General features: G+C 43.7%; 3 protein-coding genes across 7 annotated transcripts; 2 read left to right on the plus strand and 1 right to left on the minus strand.

Annotated features, from left to right (window-relative positions):
• Positions 1–3,693: 3,693 nt before the first annotated feature.
• On the plus strand, positions 3,694–4,899 carry LOC108148243 (Golgi-associated plant pathogenesis-related protein 1). The gene is made up of 5 exons (XM_017275160.2): positions 3,694–4,007; positions 4,064–4,198; positions 4,255–4,475; positions 4,549–4,659; positions 4,718–4,899. Exons 1-5 carry the CDS (start codon positions 3,960–3,962, stop codon positions 4,809–4,811), a joined length of 609 nt encoding a protein of 202 aa, XP_017130649.1. The 5' UTR covers positions 3,694–3,959; the 3' UTR covers positions 4,812–4,899.
• Positions 4,900–5,751: 852 nt separating this feature from the next.
• On the minus strand, positions 5,752–8,492 carry LOC108148407 (argininosuccinate synthase). Of its 2 annotated transcripts, none has more exons than XM_017275443.2 (3): positions 8,311–8,492; positions 7,175–7,420; positions 5,752–6,693 (listed from the first exon to the last, which is right to left on the minus strand). In XM_017275443.2, exons 2-3 carry the CDS (start codon positions 7,358–7,360, stop codon positions 5,851–5,853), a joined length of 1,029 nt encoding a protein of 342 aa, XP_017130932.1. In that variant the 5' UTR covers positions 7,361–7,420; positions 8,311–8,492; the 3' UTR covers positions 5,752–5,850. The 2 variants fall into 2 exon arrangements, with proteins under 2 accessions (XP_017130932.1, XP_017130931.1); XM_017275442.2 differs by lacking the exon at positions 8,311–8,492 and adding an exon at positions 7,617–8,195.
• A 131-nt stretch (positions 8,493–8,623) lies between these two features.
• On the plus strand, positions 8,624–19,995 carry LOC108148287 (transcription initiation factor TFIID subunit 1). Of its 4 annotated transcripts, XM_017275253.2 has the most exons (16): positions 8,624–8,908; positions 9,088–9,389; positions 9,772–9,906; positions 9,962–10,173; positions 10,240–10,871; positions 10,932–11,312; positions 11,368–12,085; positions 12,145–12,417; positions 12,976–13,197; positions 13,264–15,151; positions 15,580–15,722; positions 15,788–16,118; positions 16,893–16,991; positions 17,339–17,533; positions 18,650–18,751; positions 18,885–19,995. In XM_017275253.2, exons 1-16 carry the CDS (start codon positions 8,721–8,723, stop codon positions 19,556–19,558), a joined length of 6,495 nt encoding a protein of 2,164 aa, XP_017130742.1. In that variant the 5' UTR covers positions 8,624–8,720; the 3' UTR covers positions 19,559–19,995. The 4 variants fall into 4 exon arrangements, with proteins under 4 accessions (XP_017130742.1, XP_017130744.1, XP_017130743.1 ...); XM_017275255.2 differs by lacking the exon at positions 18,650–18,751; XM_017275254.2 differs by lacking the exon at positions 16,893–16,991.
• Positions 19,996–20,113: the final 118 nt, after the last annotated feature.

Genomic DNA, 20,113 nt, shown 5'->3' on the forward strand with positions numbered 1-20,113 from the left:
TGGGGCGGAAAAATTCATTTGAAAAATTAAGTTCTCTCACGGACTACGCCGCGTCACACCGTCGGCCAATGGGGCGTATGAGTGACCTGATTTCAACTTCTGTCTGCACTTAATTACAAAATGAGAATGCATCCAACGGCAGCGACAGCGACAGCGGCAATGGCAGGCGAGCAACTACAACAAAGCCCGCGCAAACAAATTTCAATATTAAAATTCCTTTTGCCTCATAGTTTTGGCGCCGCGAAAAAAGCAGGGCGAAAGTCCGGTGTCGGAAGGCAAAAGTCGGATGTCGGGAGTCAGGAGCTAGGAGCCAGGAGTCAAAAGTCATGAAGACAGCGTAGCTGGGCGAATGCAACTGCGTGATAATTAAAATCAAAGCGTTCGAAAGAGGTCAAGACATTCGCTGGGAACGTGAAGAGGACATCGAGTCGAATGCTCGAATACAATGCAGTGGAAAAGGTATCCCTGGACGGGGATTAATTCTGCATGTAATTTTTTCTAATTGTTATATTAAAAGAGCTAACAGTCTGCCAAATAAATAATAAACATCAGTTTGATAAAACGAAATATATAAATAAAATTGGGAAATACTCTTTCCCCTTCATCACTTAAAAGCCAGAATTAATATTAAAAACCAATTTTCAAAAGAATGCAATTATAGCGTTAGAACAACGTCTTTGGGTCCATTCATTACAAACAAAATACTGCCCACTTAGGACAATTTTCGAAAGTGTAATAGTGGCAAATTACGTTTGTAACGTGATCACACAAATATTTGAAATTTCATGCAATTCCGAATTCTTTTTGTTAAAAAGTTTTTGAAATTGGAGACCCTGTAAAATTCGTTTCTTACTTTTCCTAAACTTGTCTTTCACGAATCGCTAATGACAAACTTTTTTTTTATTTTGCGCTTATTTTCACTCTTTAATATTAACAACATAAACAAAATTGAATCATTATCGAAGCAATCTTATTTACCGATTCATATATATATTTTCTGTCAGAAACATTTTAAATATCTTTATGTTTGCGTTTTTGGAAAATGTGTCCAACTTTCCTTAATCCACATTGAAACTAAAAAAAAGCAGACACAGTTATTTTATTTTCGTTTCAAAGAAGGTCTTTTAATTTACCATTGTTGAGTGAGGTTGCTCAGTGCGAAATTTAACCAAGCTCACATATAAGTACGAGAAACGAATTGAAATAGAGAATGAACTTGAGTTCCCAGTATCATAGCCGTAGGTCAGGACCTTTCTGATCCCAGTAGCTGCACGTTTCATGGCTTGGAAATGAATTGGATAGAAGAGAAGGGGGCTGCATGCGTTGCTATCAAAACAATGAGGAATAATTAAAATTCACCCTCAAACAATTTGTGAGCTTTGGCGCAAGGACTCTTCCTCCCTGTTAGAGTGTGTGGGTGTTTGGAAGGAGGGCGGGGAGTGGGCGGGGCAGCGGACACATGCTCATAAATAAATTTATGTTTGCTGAAGTGTATTGGGCGTGCCAGGATCCTGGCTCTCAGCTCCCATCTCCCAGCTCATAGCTCCTAGCTCATAGCTCCTGGTTCCAGTGCCAGTTGGTCATAAATTTCTGGTTGTTGTTGCCAGCTCCGACAGCTTTCAGACAGGTTCCTGGAAAGAGACAGAACGTGTTTTTCTTTGCAATTACAAGGACTTTTATTTTATCATCCCATCCCTGTATGTGGGGAATTCGGTGCTGCTCTTTCGAGTTTTGTTTACTGTTTGACTAAATCAATTTGCCCAGCATCATCGCGTAACACGGGCAAATTAGCAGCTATTTAAATGCGCGCTTTAAGCTGCTTTGCCCGCTTTCTTGTTAATCATACTTCACACTTTTCACAAAGTTAACCTTTGATTCAATTTATCAACTTCAATAGGCAGAACAGCAAAAAATGCGACACACACACAGGGGCCACAAAAACCAGAGCGAGCTTGGTTTCGCAAAAGTTGCGCCTGCGAATCGCAAAGGACTAACGACATCCTTTGAACGCTCGCAAATAATCCCGCAAAAACCGAGAGCTTAACTTTTTCAGCATTTATGGGGGGCTGCATTCGCCCATATTTGGGCCAAAGCCCTTTTTGCCATTCGCCTAGTTTGGCACAAAGTTGAAACGTCAACGCTGTCTGATTCTGATCGTATGCCACCAGCAACCGATGCAACCAACAAAAGCAACATTGTCCCTGCCACTGATGGATGGATATATTCCGGGATGCATCAATGGATGGATGGCCTGCCCCAGAACCGACCCGTGTGGAGTCGAGTTGAGTTGAGTTAAGTTGGTCCAGTGCTTCGGTTTCGCTATCTACCAGCGAGACGCCTGACCAACAGGCAAAGGCATTTTGGGGCAGGACCACCACATGATTATCAAAACAGCATCAACACGAAAGGAAACTGAAGCTACCGAAGTCTAACTATTCAGATTTATACATTTAAAAACAAAAACAAACTTAAACGCAGCATTTGATTATTTTACTGGGTTATACGAAGCTACACCTAAAAAAGGAAACTCCTTAATTTTTGGGAGAAATTCTTATTTTAAGAAATAATTACTTAAACAATAAGCCCACAATATAAAAATTTTTAGGAAATTATAAAATATCTTATGATGAAATTTTAATTAGTAAAAATAATAACTAAAGTTTTTATTATATGCAAATTGTCAAGATAATAAGTTTAAGAAACAAAAATATAACATTTACTTTTTAAGCAGCAGTTTCAAAAATGTTATCTTTTCACTCGTAAATCCCTAAATTCCAAATTGTTTTTATCTTTACAAAAGTAGAAAACATATTTGGCAAAATGTCACAGGTCCGATGTATAAATTTAGCTTAGATTCCCTGTCCACAAGACAAATAAAATACCACTAAGTAATAAAGACTTAACCAAATATTGAATTAGGAAAACCTCCGGGAGCTTACAGTTCTGTCGAAAAGTTTTCACCACTTGGATTTGTGTCCTCGGTCCCGATTCCCTGGGCTTCGAAATGTCTTCGATGGCATTCGACACTCGCTTCCATCATCAATTCATGTCGATGGACAGACAATGTTTGCCTACACACGAAGGCACAGATGCAGACGAACATATAAATATCCTACAAGTCTGAAATACAATCTCAGCTGATGTTTCTGCTGCTGCCGGAGTGGCCGACAGTCTCTATTTATTTGTTGTAATAATATTAGTTTTTGCATTTATGTGCCGAATATGTATGCACAAGGAGCATCTTTTGTTTTGCTCATCTTTCGCCGGACCTGAGCTATTCCGGAAATAAGATTAATGCAATTGGGGATTCCAACATGGAGCAGTTGTGTTGGCTCTTCTGTTTACTTTTGTCCCAGCTCTGCCAAATATTGGAAATGATATATGTATATTTATTTGTATGCCAGTATTTCATTAATGGTGTATTCGACTGTCCTTACAAGTGACCCCGCCGTCACACTTGGCCAGCAGATTTATTAAACAAACACTCGAATTGATTGCAATGGAAATTACATACCTAACTGTCATTCGGAAGTGCATGTGGGTGAAACATTTGATTCAGCAGGAATGCACTTTATGTGATTTTCATTGGACGCAACGGAGAACGGTTTTGAAATTGAGATTGGAAAGTCTGTAAACTAAGTGGACTGCCATTCAGCATTCAAAGCAATTTTTATCTCAGTTTAAAACTCCTCTGATTGGTTGTCATAAGAAAAATCGGGTAAAATTAGGAACATTTGGCATTTTTAAACTTAACTGGTTCTGACTTATAAGACACTACTTAGAATATACAATTTTTGGCAACTTCGTATTCGCGATGATAATTTCCTGTCCCGTTAAGTCTTATTTCGAACCACTCGCACAATCGCTCATTGAAAAACCTTTCAGAATTACTCAAATTACTAAATTACTATATTTCAAAATTTATTGCAAAGAGTCTTAAAAAGACTTAAGGATTTAGTATGTATTTTTTAAAAATTGTATTCTTGGTGTTTTTGGCGGCTTGCGAGGTAATTCATTAAGTAACTGCTTGTTCCACAGTTAACGAGTTCAATGTTAACTTTAGTTCCAACGGATTGAAGCCAATAGAGATAATGCCAGGATAGTTCTGAGGGACACCAACAAGAAAAGGCATAGCCATGGATGTCAGGAATTGTTTTTGGATCTTGCTCTTAGCACAGACTGCGAAAAGTATGCTAGGGTATGTACAAAATCAACTCAAACGCCTTTGTCAGTTTAACAGATTTGGCTATACAGAAACTTGCCAAACAAAAAAACTATACTTATTCGGATCCCACCAATTCAAAATACTCAGAAAACATCTGCAAGTATAAAATTGTAAGGGGAGGACTTTCAAGATGTGTCAACGATTGGTATCGCGGACAAAAACTTGATTTTTTAGATCCCAGAGCAAAGGAGTTTACTGCAATGATTTGGAGGTCTTCCAATTTTATGGGATATGGAGACGCTACCATAAAGTAACATGCTCCAAAATATGTTTCCTATTGCCAATTTAAACTTATTGCTCCTCGACTATAATTTTCCTTTCAGTGCTAATGAAGGCATAATGGTGGTCAGATATACTCCACCTGGAAATATCCGTGGATTGTACACGGACAACGTGCCTCCCAAAAAAAAGCACAAACACAAAAATCAGCATAAGTATAATACATTTCACAAAAAGTCGCGAACATTTTTTCTTAATTAAATTTACTTTCAGAAATTGTGCGAGTTGTCAAGATAATCGATGTCTCATTTTATTAATTCTTTTTTTTTCATACCGATTAGGCTTTTTATATTTTAACATAGGCTAAAAAATTTTGTAAGCTTATCTTCCTTTAAAATTTGTGTACCATCTTCCTTTCAAATTATTGTACCATATAATAAAATACATTTTAGTAATTTTCATCTACGTATAATGGAATTGAAAATATGTTTTTTTTCTATGAATTTCGAAGTGCATTTAATTTTTTCTACGCGGTTTAAATTAAGAGCATTTAATTTAGCTTTGCAGAGGATGACGGGTTGAGACTTTTCCGAGACTATAAAGTATATGTATTCTTGTTGAGTATGACTAGTATGATGAAGCCGTGTCCACCGTCTGTCCATCTGTTTCTCTACCTGTTTCTACTTAAAACTCTCGCAAACGTATTTTTTATCTGTACGTAGATCAAGTTTAAAAAAGGAGCAGATCCGTCGCCTAAAACCTTTAGCTGAAAAAGGAACAATCTGGTGTTAAATTTTGTTGTTTTTTCTTTTGAGTACAAATTGGTGGTGTATACCGTATGTGAAGTTTTTATAGTGCCTAGAACCTATCCCTAGTTTTTTTTTTATCATGCCGATTTCTTGCGCATTGTAAAATAAATGGATTCTTAAAACTTTCCAAATATATTCATATTTTTAAAAGCCATATTATATAGCTGCCATAGGAACGATAGTGTAAATTTTGAAAATTGTTTCAAATTTGGTTGAATCAAAGAATATTGGTGTTATATCATTTCGGATCCATTCCTTGATCAAAATTTCGGCTTGCCGAACGTAGCTTCCGTTCTCGTTATCATTTACCTTATTGGCAATTCCTCACTATAACTACAATAAAAACCAAAATCAGTTAAAATCGGGGAACGTAATCACTATAAGCGATATTTAAAAAAATCACAATTATATATTATTATTGAATTTTATTGATTTTACTCAGAAATAATGATTATTTTTGTGTTTTACTATATTTATCAAAAAAACATTATTAAACGCAATGTATATAAAATGTATCGCATTAATAAAAAAACTTTGTAAAGTTCTATTTTAAAATCTGTTTACCAAAATATGCAAATTTGTAAAAACAATGCATAGTTATTTTTCGGTCTTTGGCACTTCGTAGGCGCCGAATGCCCGGACATGTTCCCTTATCCGGACAGCATTGATGGCAATGAAGCCACCCGCATCCTGCGGCACATAGCCCCCATGGACGTCCATGGACACGAGCTGCTCGTTATAAAGGGCCCCGACTTCCTCCGCTGCCTTTCGGGCGATGGCGCGCCAATATCCGGGTGCCAATTCCATGGTCACCTTTCCGGAGACCCGCTGCTCGGCCAACTCGATGCATCGACGGGCATAAATCGCCTCGGGACTGAACCAGAATCCGTTGTACACGTAGTCGGCCATGCGATTGCGCAGCACTTGCTTGGTGCGGAGCACTTCGCGGTCCAAGGCGAAAACCTCGAGGTCCTGGTGAGCAGCGTACAGGATGGTGCCACCTGGCGTCTCGTACACCCCGCGGGATTTGAGTCCCACATAGCGATTCTCGACAATGTCGATTCGCCCGATGCCGTAGGATCCGCCCAGCTGGTTGAGAAATTCCAGCATCTCCAATGGTTTGGTATAAACACGGCTGCTGGCCAAATCCTCCACACTGGTGGGCAGTCCTCGATCAAACTGGATGACCAAGCGAACTGGATCTCGAGGCGCCTTGGTCAAAGGATCAACGGTCATCTCGTAGAGACTTTCCGGAGCCACTGTGTTGGGATCCTCTAGGATTCCGGACTCGTAGCTTATGTGTAGGATGTTGGCATCGGTGCTCCAAGGAGTGGTTGGCTTTGCACTCACCTCTATGCCGTGCAGCTGGGCGTAGGCAATCAGATCCTGACGTCCCTGAAACTGGCGGCAGAACTCCACATCTCGCCAGGGAGCGATGATCTGAAAAACAAATATGAAGAGAGATATTTCAGGCATCATCTGAATATGGCTAAGCTTGTATGGTCTCAATTTATTTATAAACCTTTTAATTATAATATCCTAGCAATTATGTTTGTTAATTTATTACAATAAATAAAATCATTAAAAGTAGAATTATACCTAAAATATTGTACTTTTAATAATATGAAAGAAAAACTGTTTTTGCTTTTCACTTGAACATACACCCGAAAGAAAAGTTTTATATTAAGCCTGCAAAACAACTATGTATACTTAAAATCTCTTTATATAAAATGTTAGTTGAGTTTTTAAATAATATTTTTGTAAAATTGGAGTCAAGGAAACGTCAAGATTGGTAAAATCGACTTGGGGAAGTACAACTGTACTGCTGCACTTGGGCCGCGATAAGAAGCTGATAGTCATCCAATCTGGCACTGACTGGGCTTATCAATCTGGCAGATACCGCTGGGATGTTCGGACGTACCTTAAGATCCGGTTTGAGGGCGTAGGCGCACAGCTCGAAGCGCACCTGGTCGTTTCCCTTTCCAGTGGCGCCGTGGGCTAGGTACTTGGCACCACACTGGCGTGCCGCCTCCATCAGAGCTACACTGATGCAGGGCCGGGCCAGAGAAGTGCCCAGCAGATAGCGCTCCTCGTAGACGAGGCCCATTTGAATGGCCGGCCAGATGTAGTCCTCAACGAAGGACTGCTTCACATCGGCCACGATCACCTAGGAGTCAAAAAGATAAACAAGCTAATGTAAGTCAAGTTCAGTGTGTAGTTAAAATAATTCCTGAAGAGAGTCTTCCAAAAAAAAGTTTAATACGAAATGCAGGAACATAAATCTCTCCTCCAAATGCACATAGGTTATTTTGTAATGAAGAGTCCAGACACATCTTTAACATTTCTAGTTTCCGTCACCAAACCTTTTTAGCACCGATTTTGAGGGCTTTCTTCTCGGCTGCGGAAAAATCCTCCTTCTGACCAACATCGGCGAGGACGCAGATGACCTCGTACTGCTTGTCCAACAACCATTTGAGAATGCAACTAGTGTCAAGGCCACCCGAGTAGGCCAAAATTACTGTCTCCCCAGCCATATTCAACTTTTCTGCGTCCGTTCGTTACGCTTGTGCAACAATACTGAGCACTGGAGATTTTCTAGCTCAAAGAGCTTGAACTAATCTCTTCCTAATCGAAGGCAGCTTATCAGTCCCCACGTGCAATTCTCTATAAAATTCTCTCACCCGATAAGATGATGTTCCCGCCGCAAATAACGACAGCGCTCCTGGTGGACTGCAAGTTTAGGACAGTTTTACTTCCATTGCACAAAATTACAGATATTAATTATGTAGTTAGAGTAAATACGACGTTCGTAATGCTATGATTTCTTGGAAAATGGTTATCTGAACTTTTAAATGATGGCTTATTCACTGTACTCTGCATTTAAATTGCTGCCTGGGGGAGCGTTAACCTCCCAAGCCCCCCTCCTCTTGGGGCTAGGGCTAGGGCTCTGGTTCAATTCAAATTCTTTCGCGCCAAGACTTTATATCGGACTAAATATCGGAACCGTGCGGTTAGGAACGTCAAGGAACATCCTGGAAATTATTGGCATGGCATTACCTTTTCGCGAATTCACATTACAGGAAGAAGGTGAGAAAGGCAAACTCCAATTCACACTGCCACCGCCACCGTCAACGTCTCCTTCTTCCGAGTGCTCATATTTCGGCCAAAATAATAATAACATCCTAAACATTTTCCATTAAATTAAATAAATTGGCCATCAGTGTGGACTGAAGTAAGAACTAAACAGTGACAAGCAAATATCGCTAGAGGCGGTTAAACATCGATAATCTCTGCCAAACATCGATAGTCTCTGCCAAACATCGATATGAAAGACACGTTGAAATCATCGATGGAATGAATGTTTGTATCGATGTTTTCCCATCTCTAGCTGTATTTTCGTGGTAAAATGCAATTTCGCTGCGCTCCGACAAAAAAAACAAGATTAGCGGCGTAATCATTGAGTTCCGATGGAAATGGAGATGGAATCCGACAACAGTGACGACGAGGGATCCATTGGCAATGGATTGGACTTGACCGGAATTCTCTTTGGCAACATTGACTCCGAGGGCAGATTGCTGGAAGATGACGATGGCGAAGGGCGCGGGGGCACTGGGTTCGATGCGGAGCTCCGGGAAAACATTGGATCTTTGGCCAAGTGAGTATAGCTATCTAGAGCAAAGGAACCTGCATGTCGAGGTGTATCTTGACCAGAAGCCACTGCCAATCAGGCACCTTTTTTCCTTTCATTTGTTTTGAGATTAAATTATAATTTGTAGTAGAATTATCAAATCTTTTGGTTTGATATTTATTTATACTAACATAATTTAATTTCAGACTGGGCTTAGACTCAATGCTGCTTGAGGTAATTGACCGTAAAGAGGCTGAACCATTGTCCGACGATGAAGACGAGAAGAAGTCCGAGTCCGGCGGAGGACTGAGTGCCTTCGATGCCCTCAAAGCGGGCGTGAAAAGTGATGAAAAGGAGGATGGTGCTGTTAAGGCTCAGGACGATGCCATAGATTACTCGGATATTACTGAGTTATCCGAGGATTGTCCACGCACTCCGCCAGAAGATTCATCCAACTACGACGACCTTGAGGACGCCATTCCTGCCTCTAAGGTGGAGACCAAGTTGAGTAAGTAACGTCGGAAAGCTAATAGGTTACACGCATTTCCAGTTGCTTTAATAACTTCAATTTTCGATTTGCTTATAAACCAAGTTAGTTATAGAAATAAAAAGCAGTTTCTATAGAACTTAAACTAACAGCAGTTTTTTAGTTAAAATAACAAACATTGAATTGATACCAAATAGCTCATTTTAATAATATTAAGACGTCACACAATCTAGATTTTTTCTGTCAAAGTGATACTTTTCAAATATTTGACAACGGAGCTTAAAACGAATTAATCAGTTCAAAGCTAACAAATCTGGCGAAGTTGCAACTAGAAAAAAATAGTTTCTCCAAAAGAACTTCAAGTAATTCAATTCGGAATTATATCCCGTATACTCTTTTGCAGCCAAGGACGACAAAGAACTGATGCCACCACCAAGTGCTCCCATGCGATCGGGTACTGGCAGCGGTACTGATGAGCCGGGCAAGTCAAATGAGGCCACCAGTCCCAGCGGCGACTCCAAGTCCATCGATGCAAAGGGTAAAGTTCTAGCTAAAATAAGCTAAAAATGTGTTATATTACTAATGGCTTACAGATGCGGACCGCAAGCTGGACACTCCTCTAGCCGACATACTGCCCTCGAAGTACCAGAATGTCGATGTGCGCGAACTTTTTCCCGACTTCCGCCCCCAGAAAGTGCTACGCTTCTCGCGTCTCTTCGGACCCGGCAAACCCACCAGTCTGCCCCAGATCTGGCGACATGTGCGCAAACGTCGCCGGAAGCGCAACCAATCCAGGGATCAGAAGGTGAGAAGATAAACCATATTTTAAAATGGAGTTGCCTCCTATCCATACGCATTCATTGCCTCACAGTTGACCAACACCGGTGGCTCTGATTCGCCGAGCGACACGGAGGAACCTCGGAAGCGGGGCTTCAGCCTCCACTACGCCTCGGAGCCAACGCCGGCTGAGTGCATGTCCGACGACGAGGTAAAACTGCTGGGCGACTTCAACCGTGAGGTATTGCGTACCGAGGGACCGGAAAATGGGGAGAACAGCGACCAGAAGCCAAAGGTGGCCGACTGGCGTTATGGCCCGGCACAGATTTGGTACGACATGTTGGAGGTGCCCGACTCCGGCGAGGGATTCAATTACGGGTTTAAGACCAAGGCAGCCACCTCGTCGTCCCAGCCGCTGGTGAAGGAGGAGCGGCTCGTGAACAGTCCGGAGGGAGAGGGCGAGGAGCCGAGCATTGCGGACGATGCCTTTCTGATGGTCTCCCAGCTGCACTGGGAAGACGACGTGGTCTGGGATGGCAACGACATCAAGGCCAAGGTGCTGCAGAAGCTCAACTCGAAGACGAACGCGGCTGGGTGGCTGCCCTCCAGTGGATCGCGGACTGCCGGCGCCTTCAGTCAGCCGGGAAAAACCTCGCTGCCGGTGGGCAACAGCAGTGGTAGCTCCAAGCAGGGCTCGGCTGCGTCCAGCAAGAAGGGACAGCAAAAGTAGGTTTTTGTCTTTTAAAATTGCCCGAAATATCGGACTAACATTCTTCGCGATTTCAGTGCTCAAGCGAAGCCAGCGGAGGCACCAGATGACACCTGGTACAGCCTGTTTCCGGTCGAGAACGAGGAGCTAATATACCACAAGTGGGAGGATGAGGTGATCTGGGATGCGCAGCAAATGAGCAAGGTGCCGAAGCCGAAGGTACTCACTCTGGACCCCAACGATGAGAACATAATCCTGGGCATACCCGACGACATCGATCCCTCGAAGATCAACAAGAGCACGGGTCCTCCGCCCAAGATCAAGATACCGCATCCGCACGTAAAGAAGTCCAAAATCCTGCTTGGCAAGGCGGGCGTGATCAACGTGCTGGCCGAGGACACGCCTCCGCCGCCACCCAAAAGTCCCGACCGCGACCCCTTTAACATATCCAACGACACGTGAGTCACTTGTAGGTCTTATGTGAGTAGAATGTAATCATTGATCCTCCCGAAGGTACTACACACCCAAGACGGAACCGACGCTGCGCCTGAAGGTGGGCGGCGGCAATCTCATCCAGCACTCGACTCCTGTGGTAGAGCTGCGGGCTCCGTTCGTGCCAACGCACATGGGTCCGACGAAGCTCCGCTCCTTCCACCGCCCGCCACTCAAGAAGTACTCGCACGGACCGATGGCTCAGGTGACACCACACCCAGTCTTCCCGCTGCTGAAGACCATTGCGAAGAAGGCCAAGCAGCGGGAGGTGGAGCGCATCGCTTCCGGCGGCGGAGACGTCTTCTTTATGCGCAATCCGGAGGATCTGAGCGGCAGGGATGGCGACATCGTGCTGGCCGAGTTCTGTGAGGAGCATCCGCCGCTGATGAACCAAGTGGGCATGTGCTCCAAGATCAAGAACTACTACAAACGCAAGGCGGAGAAGGACAGCGGGCCACAGGACTATGTGTACGGCGAGGTGGCCTTCGCGCACACCAGTCCCTTTCTGGGCATCCTGCCACCGGGTCAGTGCATCCAGGCCATTGAGAACAACATGTACCGCGCGCCAATCTATCCGCACAAGATGGCCCACAACGATTTCCTCGTGATTCGCACGCGGAACAACTACTGGATCCGCTCGGTGAACTCGATCTTCACGGTGGGCCAGGAGTGTCCGCTGTACGAGGTTCCGGGTCCGAACTCCAAGCGTGCCAACAACTTCACTCGCGACTTCCTGCAGGTGGGTGCTGAGATCTGAACTATCTTGCATTTAGTTGGTATTTAATCTCGTGTTGTCAGGTCTTCATATACCGCTTGTTCTGGAAGAGTCGCGACAATCCGCGCCGCATCCGCATGGACGACATAAAGCGTGCTTTTCCAGCCCACTCCGAGAGCAGCATCCGCAAGCGGCTGAAGCAGTGCGCCGACTTCAAGCGCACGGGCATGGACTCCAATTGGTGGGTGATCAAGCCGGAGTTTCGCCTGCCCTCCGAGGAGGAGATCCGGGCCATGGTTTCGCCCGAGCAGTGCTGTGCCTACTTCAGCATGATAGCGGCAGAACAGCGCCTAAAAGTGAGTAGTGTTGAATACCTCTCTATAGCATTGCCTATGTTGACTGTTCAGCTTTTATGGCTTTTATGCGAATACAAAGACAGTCTTACACATTATGTAAATTTGATCTTGGTCTTCAAAGCTAAACACCGTTAACGGTGTGCTCAGATTTATTCCGACAGCTTTAAACTTAAGGAGTTAGTTGAATAAATAATATCAGTGGCCAGGTCTTTCGGACAAAGAATCCCTAATAATTAATGTCAATACGGTAAACGTTCTATATAAATAACCTTACCATAGTCAACTTTTTATAAGAAACAAACTCACTATTAGCAAATTTTGTGACAATTCATTTCTGTATAAGCATTTCCGTAAGATTGGTAACTCAAAAAGGTTAATAACGACAACTTCGTTAAAAAATTAATGTAAAAGTCAAGTTCGCAACATTTTTTGTATAATTTAATCTTTTATTTGTATACTAAAATCTATTACAAATCATGTTGATCTAAGTACTTATAATAAAATGTAAATACTTGATATGAATTGTAGGATACTTTAATTTTGTAATACTATTTTCAGGACGCAGGCTACGGAGAGAAGTTTTTGTTCGCACCCCAGGAGGATGACGACGAGGAGGCCCAACTGAAGCTTGACGACGAGGTTAAGGTGGCCCCCTGGAACACCACTCGTGCATACATCCAGGCCATGCGTGGAAAGTGTCTGCTCCAGCTGAGTGGTCCCGCGGATCCCACGGGCTGCGGCGAGGGCTTCTCCTATGTTCGAGTGCCGAACAAGCCCACGGTAAAGTATCTAAACTTACTCTTACCCCTGTAAATATCAACATTTGTTCTCCCTTCCGGTGCACAGCAAACCAAGGAGGAGCAGGAGTCGCAGCCAAAGAGGTCGGTGACAGGAACAGATGCCGATCTGCGTCGATTGCCATTACAGCGTGCAAAGGAGCTTCTGCGCCAGTTCAAGGTGCCCGAGGAGGAGATCAAGAAGCTTTCCCGCTGGGAGGTCATCGACGTGGTGCGCACGCTCTCCACGGAGAAGGCCAAGGCCGGGGAGGAGGGAATGGACAAGTTCTCTCGCGGCAACCGATTCTCCATTGCCGAGCACCAGGAGCGCTATAAGGAAGAGTGCCAGCGCATCTTCGACCTGCAGAATCGAGTGCTCGCCAGCTCGGAAGTGCTGTCCACCGACGAGGCAGAGTCCTCGGCCTCCGAGGAGTCGGACCTCGAAGAGCTGGGCAAGAACCTGGAGAACATGCTGTCCAACAAGAAGACCTCGACGCAGTTGTCGCGCGAACGCGAGGAGCTGGAGCGCGAGGAGCTGCTCCGCCAGCTGGACGAAGAGCACGGCGGACCAAGCGGCAGCGGAGGCGCCAAGGGGGCCAAAGGCAAGGAGGAGGCCGGCCAGCAGATGCTGGCGACCAGCAATCAGGGCAGGATTCTTCGCATCACACGCACCTTCAGAGGAAACGACGGCAAGGAGTACACACGCGTGGAGACTGTGCGGCGGCAGCCGGTGATCGATGCCTACATCAAGATTCGCACCACCAAGGACGAGCAGTTCATCAAGCAGTTCGCCACGCTGGACGAGCAGCAGAAGGAGGAGATGAAGCGCGAGAAGAGGCGCATCCAGGAGCAGCTGCGTCGCATCAAGCGTAACCAGGAGCGCGAACGCCTAGCGCAGCTGGCCCAGAACCAAAAGCTGCAGCCAGGTGGAATGCCCACCTCCCTGGGCGATCCCAAGAGCTCGGGCGGCCATTCGCACAAGGAGCGTGACAGTGGCTACAAGGAGGTCAGTCCCTCACGCAAGAAGTTCAAGCTCAAGCCGGACCTCAAGCTCAAGTGCGGCGCCTGTGGTCAGGTGGGTCACATGCGCACGAACAAGGCCTGTCCGCTGTACACGGGCATGCAGAGCAGTCTGTCCCAGTCGAATCCCTCGCTGGCCGACGACCTGGACGAGCAGAGCGAGAAGGAGATGACCATGGACGACGACGATCTGGTGAATGTCGACGGCACCAAGGTAACGCTGAGCAGCAAGGTGCTCAAGCGGCACGGCGGCGATGATGGCAAACGACGCAGTGGCTCCAGCTCGGGTCTCACCCTAAAGGTGCCCCGGGATGCGATGGGCAAGAAGAAGCGCAGAGTGGGCGGCGACCTGCATTGCGACTACCTTCAGCGGCACAACAAGACGGCCAATCGCAGACGCACCGATCCCGTGGTGGTGCTGTCCTCCATCCTGGAGCTGATCCTCAACGAACTGCGCTCCATGCCGGACGTATCGCCGTTCCTGTTCCCCGTGAACGCGAAACGGGTGCCCGACTACTATCGCGTGGTGACCAAGCCCATGGATCTGCAGACGATGAGGGAGTATATTCGCCAGCGGCGCTACACAAGTCGCGAGATGTTCCTCGAGGACCTCAAGCAGATCGTGGACAATTCGCTCATCTACAACGGATCGCAGAGTGCCTACACTCTGGCCGCCCAGCGCATGTTCTCCAGCTGCTTCGAGCTGCTCGCCGAGCGGGAGGATAAGCTGATGCGCCTGGAGAAGGCCATCAACCCGCTGTTGGACGACGACGACCAGGTGGCGCTCTCCTTCATCTTCGACAAGCTGCACACGCAGATCAAAACGCTGACCGAGAGCTGGCCGTTCCTCAAGCCGGTCAACAAGAAACAGGTTAAAGACTACTACACGGTCATAAAGCGACCCATGGACCTGGAAACTATCGGCAAGAACATTGAAGGTGAGTTCTCCCTTTGGTTTAACTTCATTTATGATCTGTAATCGAAATCTAATGAAAGACGATCACTTGTCAAAGAACGTTGAGAAAGATTCACGAAAAAAATAGATTTAAAATAGAAAACAACAATATACTTCAACAAGCTTTTCTAAGATCATGCTTAACAAAAATGCCTTTAAAATCTACTAATTAAAACATTTTTCAAAAGAGAATTGCAGTGATGATATGGTAAATTTAAATCAAAATTAATGTTATTTTAAATAGTTGTACCAACGGCAAATAGCTTTCATTTTCTTAATTTTACTCTCATTTCTTCTAATACAATGGACTAAATGTCTGTACTGCTTTAACATAAGATATCCCAACTAAAACTGCCTTAAAATTGCTGACAACTTAAACTTATATTTTCGTATGTGTTCCTCTTAATTCAGCTCATTCGTATCACAGTCGAGCTGAGTATCTGGCAGATATTGAGTTGATAGCCACCAACTGCGAACAGTACAATGGCAGCGATACCCGCTACACCAAGTTCGCCAAGAAGATACTGGAGTACGCGCAAACCCAGTTGCTAGGGGTATGTGTTGAGTACATTTTAATTCTTCAATTCAATGAAACTAATGTAATATTATTCTTTGCCAGTTTACGGATCACTGCTCTCAGTTGGAGGACAACATTGCCAAGACCCAGGAGCGCGCCAGGGATAATGCACCCGAGTTCGACGAGGCCTGGGGCAATGATGACTACAACTTTGACCGGGGCAGTCGGGCCAGCTCGCCCGGCGAGGACTACATCGATGTGGAGGGTCATGTGGGACATGCCTCCTCGTCGAACTCCATCCATCGCAGCATGGGAGCAGAGATGGGTATGTCCCATCCCGCACAGTCCCTGCGAAAGCCTGCACCTCCTGGTCCGGGTGAGGTGAAGCGCGGGAGGGGAAGACCACGCAAGCAGCGGGATCCCGTGGAGGAGGGTAAGTGGGGCAGGGTCTCTTTCCTTCTTTTACATACGCCTGATCGGTCAAGGATCTGCGGCACTGTCTCTACAATTGCATACATATACATTTCTACATCTACTCCTAAACTACTTCTAAACTTCTAAAGAACTATTGGTATTGATCACGCTTCCTCCTACATTTCGATCAGTAAATTATAAGCATTCTACACGAAATTTGCATATGACAAACTCTCTGGTTACGGTTGACACAGGTCCAAACGGATCCATAAGCTTATACTAATCCTAATCGAAGTATTACAGCGTAGTAAAATTGTATGTCTGAACGATGTTTATATAAAACCTCATTCCTTGTATAGACTTTTGTTTAGATATCGAAATGCATGTATCTGAATATACTGTTAAGTATTTGAATTATATCGTGTTAAAGTTAAGTAAATATAGATGTAATCTTATATATATTTGTCAGCTTAGTTGAAAATTTTTAACAATTTTTTGTAATTTTATAATTCCTAGATACTATAGGCGGTGAAAGTTTATTGATGTTATCTTAAACCAAAAATAAGAAATTGGAATTCAAATTCAGGGAATATTTTTGTAATATTAAGAACGAAGTAACCATTTACCAATTTGCATTCGACCGATTTTAAGTCAGATGAATTATTTAAATTCACTTAGCGAGAATCTCAATCTCAATTAGGTACAGCCGCCATATACATGAACAAACGAAAAAGACAGAAAATCCTGATACTGTTGCCACATACGAACTGCAAAAACTTTTACCTTTTTCTAGTCAAATCCCAGAATCCGGTTAAGCGTGGTCGGGGGCGTCCGAGGAAGGACAGCCTTGCCTCAAACATGAGTCAGACGCAAGCTTACTTCCTGGATGAAGGTAAGCCTCTAAACGCCGACTAATCGGAACTAAGCCAGCGGGCCACCAAACAAATACTCACTTGCATTAATTTGTTCATACACATGGTTACCCAAAATTGATTGATTGACACCCCAACAGCTTTTCACACGCACCTCATTTTCGGTTTGGTTTTACTAGCTAATACTTACTGTAGTGCTAACCCCAAACTCAGTTGCTATTTTTTGCACGATTGTTTAGATTTAAATTTGACTCTACCTTTTTACAAATTTTAAATGTAATTGGCATTTTATTTCAGTTGTTGGTAATGCACAATTCGTCGACCAACATTGTAGCTTTAATATTAAAGTTTTTTTGCCCTTCGTTAGACCTGCAATGTTCGACGGACGACGAGGATGATGACGAGGAGGAGGACTTCCAGGAGGTCTCCGAGGACGAGAACAATGCGGCCAGCATTTTGGATCAGGGCGAACGCATTCATGCCCCCGCCGAAGGCATGGATGCCATGTTTGATCCCAAGAACATCAAGACGGAGATCGACATCGAGGCCCAGCAGATGGCAGGTGGGTACATCCGGCCAAAATTGGCCCTACTTATTAAAATCTGTCTCTGGCAGGTAGCTTATATAATAGTTATTGTTGGTTTTTAAGTGTGGAATACGTAAAACTGGAAGGATAGCTCATTTAGGTATAAAATAAATAACTTTCTTAATCCAAGATAGTAATGAAATCTTTAAAAAAAAAAAAACATTTAAAAAGCTAGCTTACGCAAATAGTTAACAAGAAGCAGCAGAACAGGATTAAACATTTTGATTGTTTGTAGTTGAATTATGGCCAAATACCAAATATTCCTCTACTTAAATTTCCCCCACAACCAGCAAGAATTGGTTTAAAACCATTACTTTACCCTTGCAGGGGGTTTAATAATTTTCGTCAGATTTTCGTAATGCAAAAACGGTTACATTTTCGACCCAATTAAGTAAAAATTATTATTAAATAGTATTATCTGTCCGTCGTGTCGTGTGTTTTACTGAATAAAATAACCAAACTGCTGACATGATTCTGATGCTCAAAAAAAAGGGCAAAAATTATACTAGTAGAAAGTATTTCCTGCAATCTTTGAAAAAAATCAAAAATTAAAAAAAATACTTAGTATTAAATACAAAAATCTATTTTTTGGGTTAACAAATTCTGTTTATTGTAGTATTTGTATTAGCGTTACTTTTGTAAGAAAGTATAATGAAATATTTGTTCAATAGAATTACTTTTTTGACATCTATGGCTAAGTTTTTCATTAGCTTTCCTTTTTTTCGTAGGCATTTCTTTTGGGAAATGTAATAAAATATTTATTCAACAGACTTTTTTTTTAAATCTAGTCCAAATGAAAATGAAAATAACACAGAATCGTACTAAGCTCAATACCGTGTTTTTTTTTATTAGGACCCCAGGAGTATTTATTGGTTGCCAAAATTATTTTATAAGCCCAATACATAGCCCATTTTCATTACAAAGTATAAGTCTAAGTAATACACAAACAGAATGTTTTATAACAAAACTTATGTTTAATACGGTTCCATGTCCCTGTTTCGAAGTTAAATACTAATCTTAAAACCACTTTCGATCGCTGACTTTGTTTGGATTTTGTTTCTGTTTCTGATTTAACCCAAATCGCTTAAGCAGAGGAGCCGGTCGGCGAGGACGACAGCCAGCAAGTGTCGATTGCCGAAGCAATGGTGCAGTTGAGTGGCGTGGGCGCTGGCTACTATGCTCAGCAGCAGCAAGGTCTTTATTAACCCTTCTAAGTGTTTGTCTTGTGCCCTTTTGTGTCCAACTTCCTAGCCACCTCACCCTTAATCCCTTATTTAATTTGCCCGTTAAAAACATATTGACTGATTAGACATTGCTAACATTTCAGATGAGTCCATGGATGTGGACCCCAACTACGACCCGTCTGACTTTCTGGCCATGCATAAGCCGCGCCAGAATCTCGGCGAGCCCAGCAGCTTGCAGGGCGCCTTCACCAACTTCCTCTCCCATGTTCAGGATGACAACGGGCCGTATAATGCCCCCGAGGCCAGCACAAGTGCGGCGGCAGCTTCGGCAATGGGAATGGGTCTTCCGTCACACCAGGATGATTCCTTGGCTATGCAAATGCAGCAGGAAATGCCGGCCAGCAGCCTGAACAACGGAATGGGCATTGACGATGACCTGGACATTTCGGAGAGCGACGAGGAGGACGATGGCACCCGGGTGCGCATCAAGAAGGAGGTCTTCGACGACGGAGACTACGCGTTGCAGCACCAGCAGCAGATGGGGCAGCCATCCCAGTCGCAGATCTACATGGTGGACTCGTCCAACGAGCCCACGACCCTCGACTACCAGCAGCCTCCGCAGTTGGACTTCCAGCAGCCTCCGCAACAGGACTTTCAGCAGCCTCCACAGTTGGACTACCAGCAAGTGCAGGGCATGGAGCAGTTGCAGCACCAAGTGATGCAGCAGCAGCAGGCAATGCCTCAACTGCAGCCAGAGCAACTGCAGCAGCAGCAGCAGACGCCGCAGGGAGACAATGATTACGCCTGGACATTCTAGTGCTTGAGTATGACCTTTAATCATTGATAGTTTTAAGGACCAAAAAAAAAATTACATTAAGCAAAAGCCCTTTTTATACGCAATATTTTTCTGTGCCGTTGGAACGATTATCATTTCTCATTAAGCTTAACTTGAAAGTCCATTTAAAAATGTTATAATCGTTCTCAAACGTGAAGTCATGCCAACATATAATTTTTAAAAAGATTTGGTTGTCCAAAATATCTTGATTTACCAATTTTAACTATCAGTTTAAACGAAAGAAATCCATTTGACTTTCTAGTGCTTAAGTAGAACCTATATATTTAATATTTGTACGAAGCAAGAAAAATGTTATCCTATAGATTATTCAAAGAAAATGCTAAAGTTCTTTAAAGTTAAACAACTTTTTTTTGATGTCCAATTATTTGTCATTCAAATAAAATTCTGTCAATTGAAAATTTCTACATAAATAAATATTTCCATTTGAGGCACCGACATAATTGCGACCTTTTATTTTCATCATAAGTGCTTTAGCATTGTGAGCATTTAAGGATAGAAAGCCAACTTTACTTTAAT

This window comes from Drosophila elegans, unplaced genomic scaffold, assembly GCF_018152505.1.
Source record: "Drosophila elegans isolate 14027-0461.03 unplaced genomic scaffold, ASM1815250v1 contig_476, whole genome shotgun sequence".
Taxonomy (NCBI): domain Eukaryota; kingdom Metazoa; phylum Arthropoda; class Insecta; order Diptera; family Drosophilidae; genus Drosophila; species Drosophila elegans.

What these genes read in the sequence shown, in the direction of transcription:
- LOC108148407 (XM_017275442.2), bottom strand. Translation starts at nt 7,787, where the DNA reads ATGGCTGGGGAGACAGTAATTTTGGCCTACTCGGGTGGCCTTGACACT. An exon ending in TCAAAATCGGTGCTAAAAAG is followed by an intron (nt 7,421 to 7,616) that starts GTTTGGTGACGG and finishes TTTGACTCCTAG; the next exon opens with GTGATCGTGGCCGATGTGAA. An exon ending in CCCTCAAACCGGATCTTAAG is followed by an intron (nt 6,694 to 7,174) that starts GTACGTCCGAAC and finishes TTTGTTTTTCAG; the next exon opens with ATCATCGCTCCCTGGCGAGA.
- LOC108148243 (XM_017275160.2), top strand. Translation starts at nt 3,960, where the DNA reads ATGTATTTTTTAAAAATTGTATTCTTGGTGTTTTTGGCGGCTTGCGAG. An exon ending in TGTTTTTGGCGGCTTGCGAG is followed by an intron (nt 4,008 to 4,063) that starts GTAATTCATTAA and finishes TGTTAACTTTAG; the next exon opens with TTCCAACGGATTGAAGCCAA. An exon ending in ACTGCGAAAAGTATGCTAGG is followed by an intron (nt 4,199 to 4,254) that starts GTATGTACAAAA and finishes TTGGCTATACAG; the next exon opens with AAACTTGCCAAACAAAAAAA.
- LOC108148287 (XM_017275253.2), top strand. Translation starts at nt 8,721, where the DNA reads ATGGAAATGGAGATGGAATCCGACAACAGTGACGACGAGGGATCCATT. An exon ending in AACATTGGATCTTTGGCCAA is followed by an intron (nt 8,909 to 9,087) that starts GTGAGTATAGCT and finishes ATTTAATTTCAG; the next exon opens with ACTGGGCTTAGACTCAATGC. An exon ending in CTATGCTCAGCAGCAGCAAG is followed by an intron (nt 18,752 to 18,884) that starts GTCTTTATTAAC and finishes CTAACATTTCAG; the next exon opens with ATGAGTCCATGGATGTGGAC.